General features: G+C 47.7%; 1 protein-coding gene across 1 annotated transcript; it reads left to right on the forward strand.

The window, feature by feature from the left end:
* Positions 1-419: 419 nt before the first annotated feature.
* TEOVI_000549100 (Trypanosomal VSG domain containing protein, putative) lies at positions 420-905 on the forward strand (the record flags this gene model as incomplete). Its single annotated transcript, XM_067220988.1, has 1 exon — positions 420-905. One exon carries the CDS (start codon positions 420-422, stop codon positions 903-905), a length of 486 nt encoding a protein of 161 aa, XP_067077089.1.
* Positions 906-2,159: the final 1,254 nt, after the last annotated feature.

Below are 2,159 nucleotides of genomic sequence, written 5' to 3' on the forward strand. Positions count from 1 at the left end.
AGCAGAACGAACTACTCAAATTACTGCAAGCAGCAACAGAGCTTTGGCCGCTTCCAGAACACTTAAACGAAACAGCAGCGGAGCTAGCAGCGGCAGCGGCTGCACCGGAGTTAACGGAACCTGCCGAAACCATCAAGGAAATCACAACACACCTGGGATCGGCCCAGCTGGGCGGACAAAAAGCAGGAGCGGACTTCAGAATCGAAGGCGCAGCAAACGACAGGGAAACAACGTGCGGCAAAAAGGAGGCCGCAGCAAAGGCAGGGGTAACTAAAGCTCTGGCAGCGGTCGCGCTCTGCGTGTGCGCCAGCGACAGCAGCAACAGCGGCAACACAGGGTGCACGCCCAGCGACGCGGGAACAGTGACTTTCACTTTCGAAACCAACCACGTCAGCCACGGAACCGGCTTAAACGCGCTAATGGCAAAATGCACCGAGCATACAAACGCCAACCAGGAAGCCAACGCAGAACTACTGCAGCGGGTAACATCAGCGCTAGCATCGCTGTTAGAAGAAGGACATGGCAGTGCCAATGCCAGGGGCTATATCGGCTGGACAGATAGCCAAGCCGTCGCCGGCGACTGCACCGGGGATAAAACATCCGGAAAGGGCGCCTGCGCTTACTACGGCTTACAAGGCACGAAGGTCAACAAACCTCAATGGCTAACCGAACTTGAGGTCGCAGCCGCAGCAGCACAAAAGCTGGCAACACAAAAAATAGCAAAACAAGCCAAGCAAGCAGACATTAAGCACCTAAATCGGACGCTCATCGACTTGCTACGTCAAAGCATTGTAAATAGCAAAACGGCCGCAGCAAACAAACAAACACCAACGTCGCAGGCAAAGCAAATCACAGATGCAGACTGCCATAATCACAAAGACAACACCACCTGCAAAACCCCCTGAACATGGCACGAATCCGAAAGTGATCCAAACAAAAAATGCAAATTGGACCCTATAAAAGTAGAACAACAAGTAGCTCAAACGACAGCAGGAGGAGAAACCAAGAAAGAAAGGAAGTGCGCAGGGAGAATGGAATCCAATTGCACAAAAGCTCCAGAATGCAAATGGGATGGCAAAGAGTGCGAAGATTCCACTATTCTCAAAAATAAGTAACTTTCTTTGATGGCTGCTGCTTTTGTGTGTTTGATATTAGTTTAGCATTTTAAGGATTTTAAACGCAATTTCATGAAAATATGCAAATTTTTTATTATTTTAAGAAAATCAATAGGCACCGTTTTTTTCTACCTTGCATTTAAGCTGCACGTGCATCAATTGTTCTAAATAGACTTCTATGGCGGCTACTTCTTTTGTTGATATATTTCCAATCCTTACGGTCAGCCACTCGCTTTCTACTTTGTGGTCTGTCTAACGGCACCTTGCTGAGGAAGCACCTTTTGGATATTGTCTTCCATTATTTACGTAAAAACTCACTGGCTGTCATCCAAGTGTGTCGTATGTAGTCAGTGGATGTTTAGCATGGTAGTGACCTTTCTCTCTTTACTCGTGGTCGTTTTATCAATTTCTTAGTGTCTATGGTAAGAGCCGGATTTACCGTAGAAAAGAAGAGTACAGTTAAGAAGTTCGCCAGCTTGACACTAAAGTTTATATCCTCCACTTTTAGATTGTCTACTCCGTACTCAGAACTGAGTTTACTCGCAGCCGAACACTGTAACAGGTGAACCAATGTTTATTTGCATTTCATGGGCAGGCACGTCGCTCATTTCTCCTATCAGAGCTCTATGTGCCTGCCCATGCGCCGCTTGGAGGTGCATTGTTAGATATTTCTTGTGTCCACACACCTTCGGGCAGTGTTGGCATTGGTACACGAGAGGGGTCAGTGGCGTGATTTCAAGGGGTGCTTCTCCACGCTTCCTCTTGACAGTGATTGAACTTTTTTAGTGTTTCCTGGTATGCCATACGAGTGTACACCATGACATGCATGTGTTCTCACACCCTCCACATGAAAACTCTCTACAAGGATTCTCTATGCCCCATTGAGCCCTATGCCGTTTGTGCTTCAGCTCCTCTCTCTGATCGCACATTTCCATCTTATCTGCTGGAGTGTCATGCTCGGTTGTTCCCTTTCGTCACGTGGAAATCAAGCTTTGCGTGTGTGACAAGTCTGAGTTGGGGAGTGCTCTATCTATGGTGCCGGGG

This window comes from Trypanosoma equiperdum (genome assembly GCF_001457755.1).
Source record: "Trypanosoma equiperdum strain OVI genome assembly, contig: ctg_1278, whole genome shotgun sequence".
Taxonomy (NCBI): domain Eukaryota; phylum Euglenozoa; class Kinetoplastea; order Trypanosomatida; family Trypanosomatidae; genus Trypanosoma; species Trypanosoma equiperdum.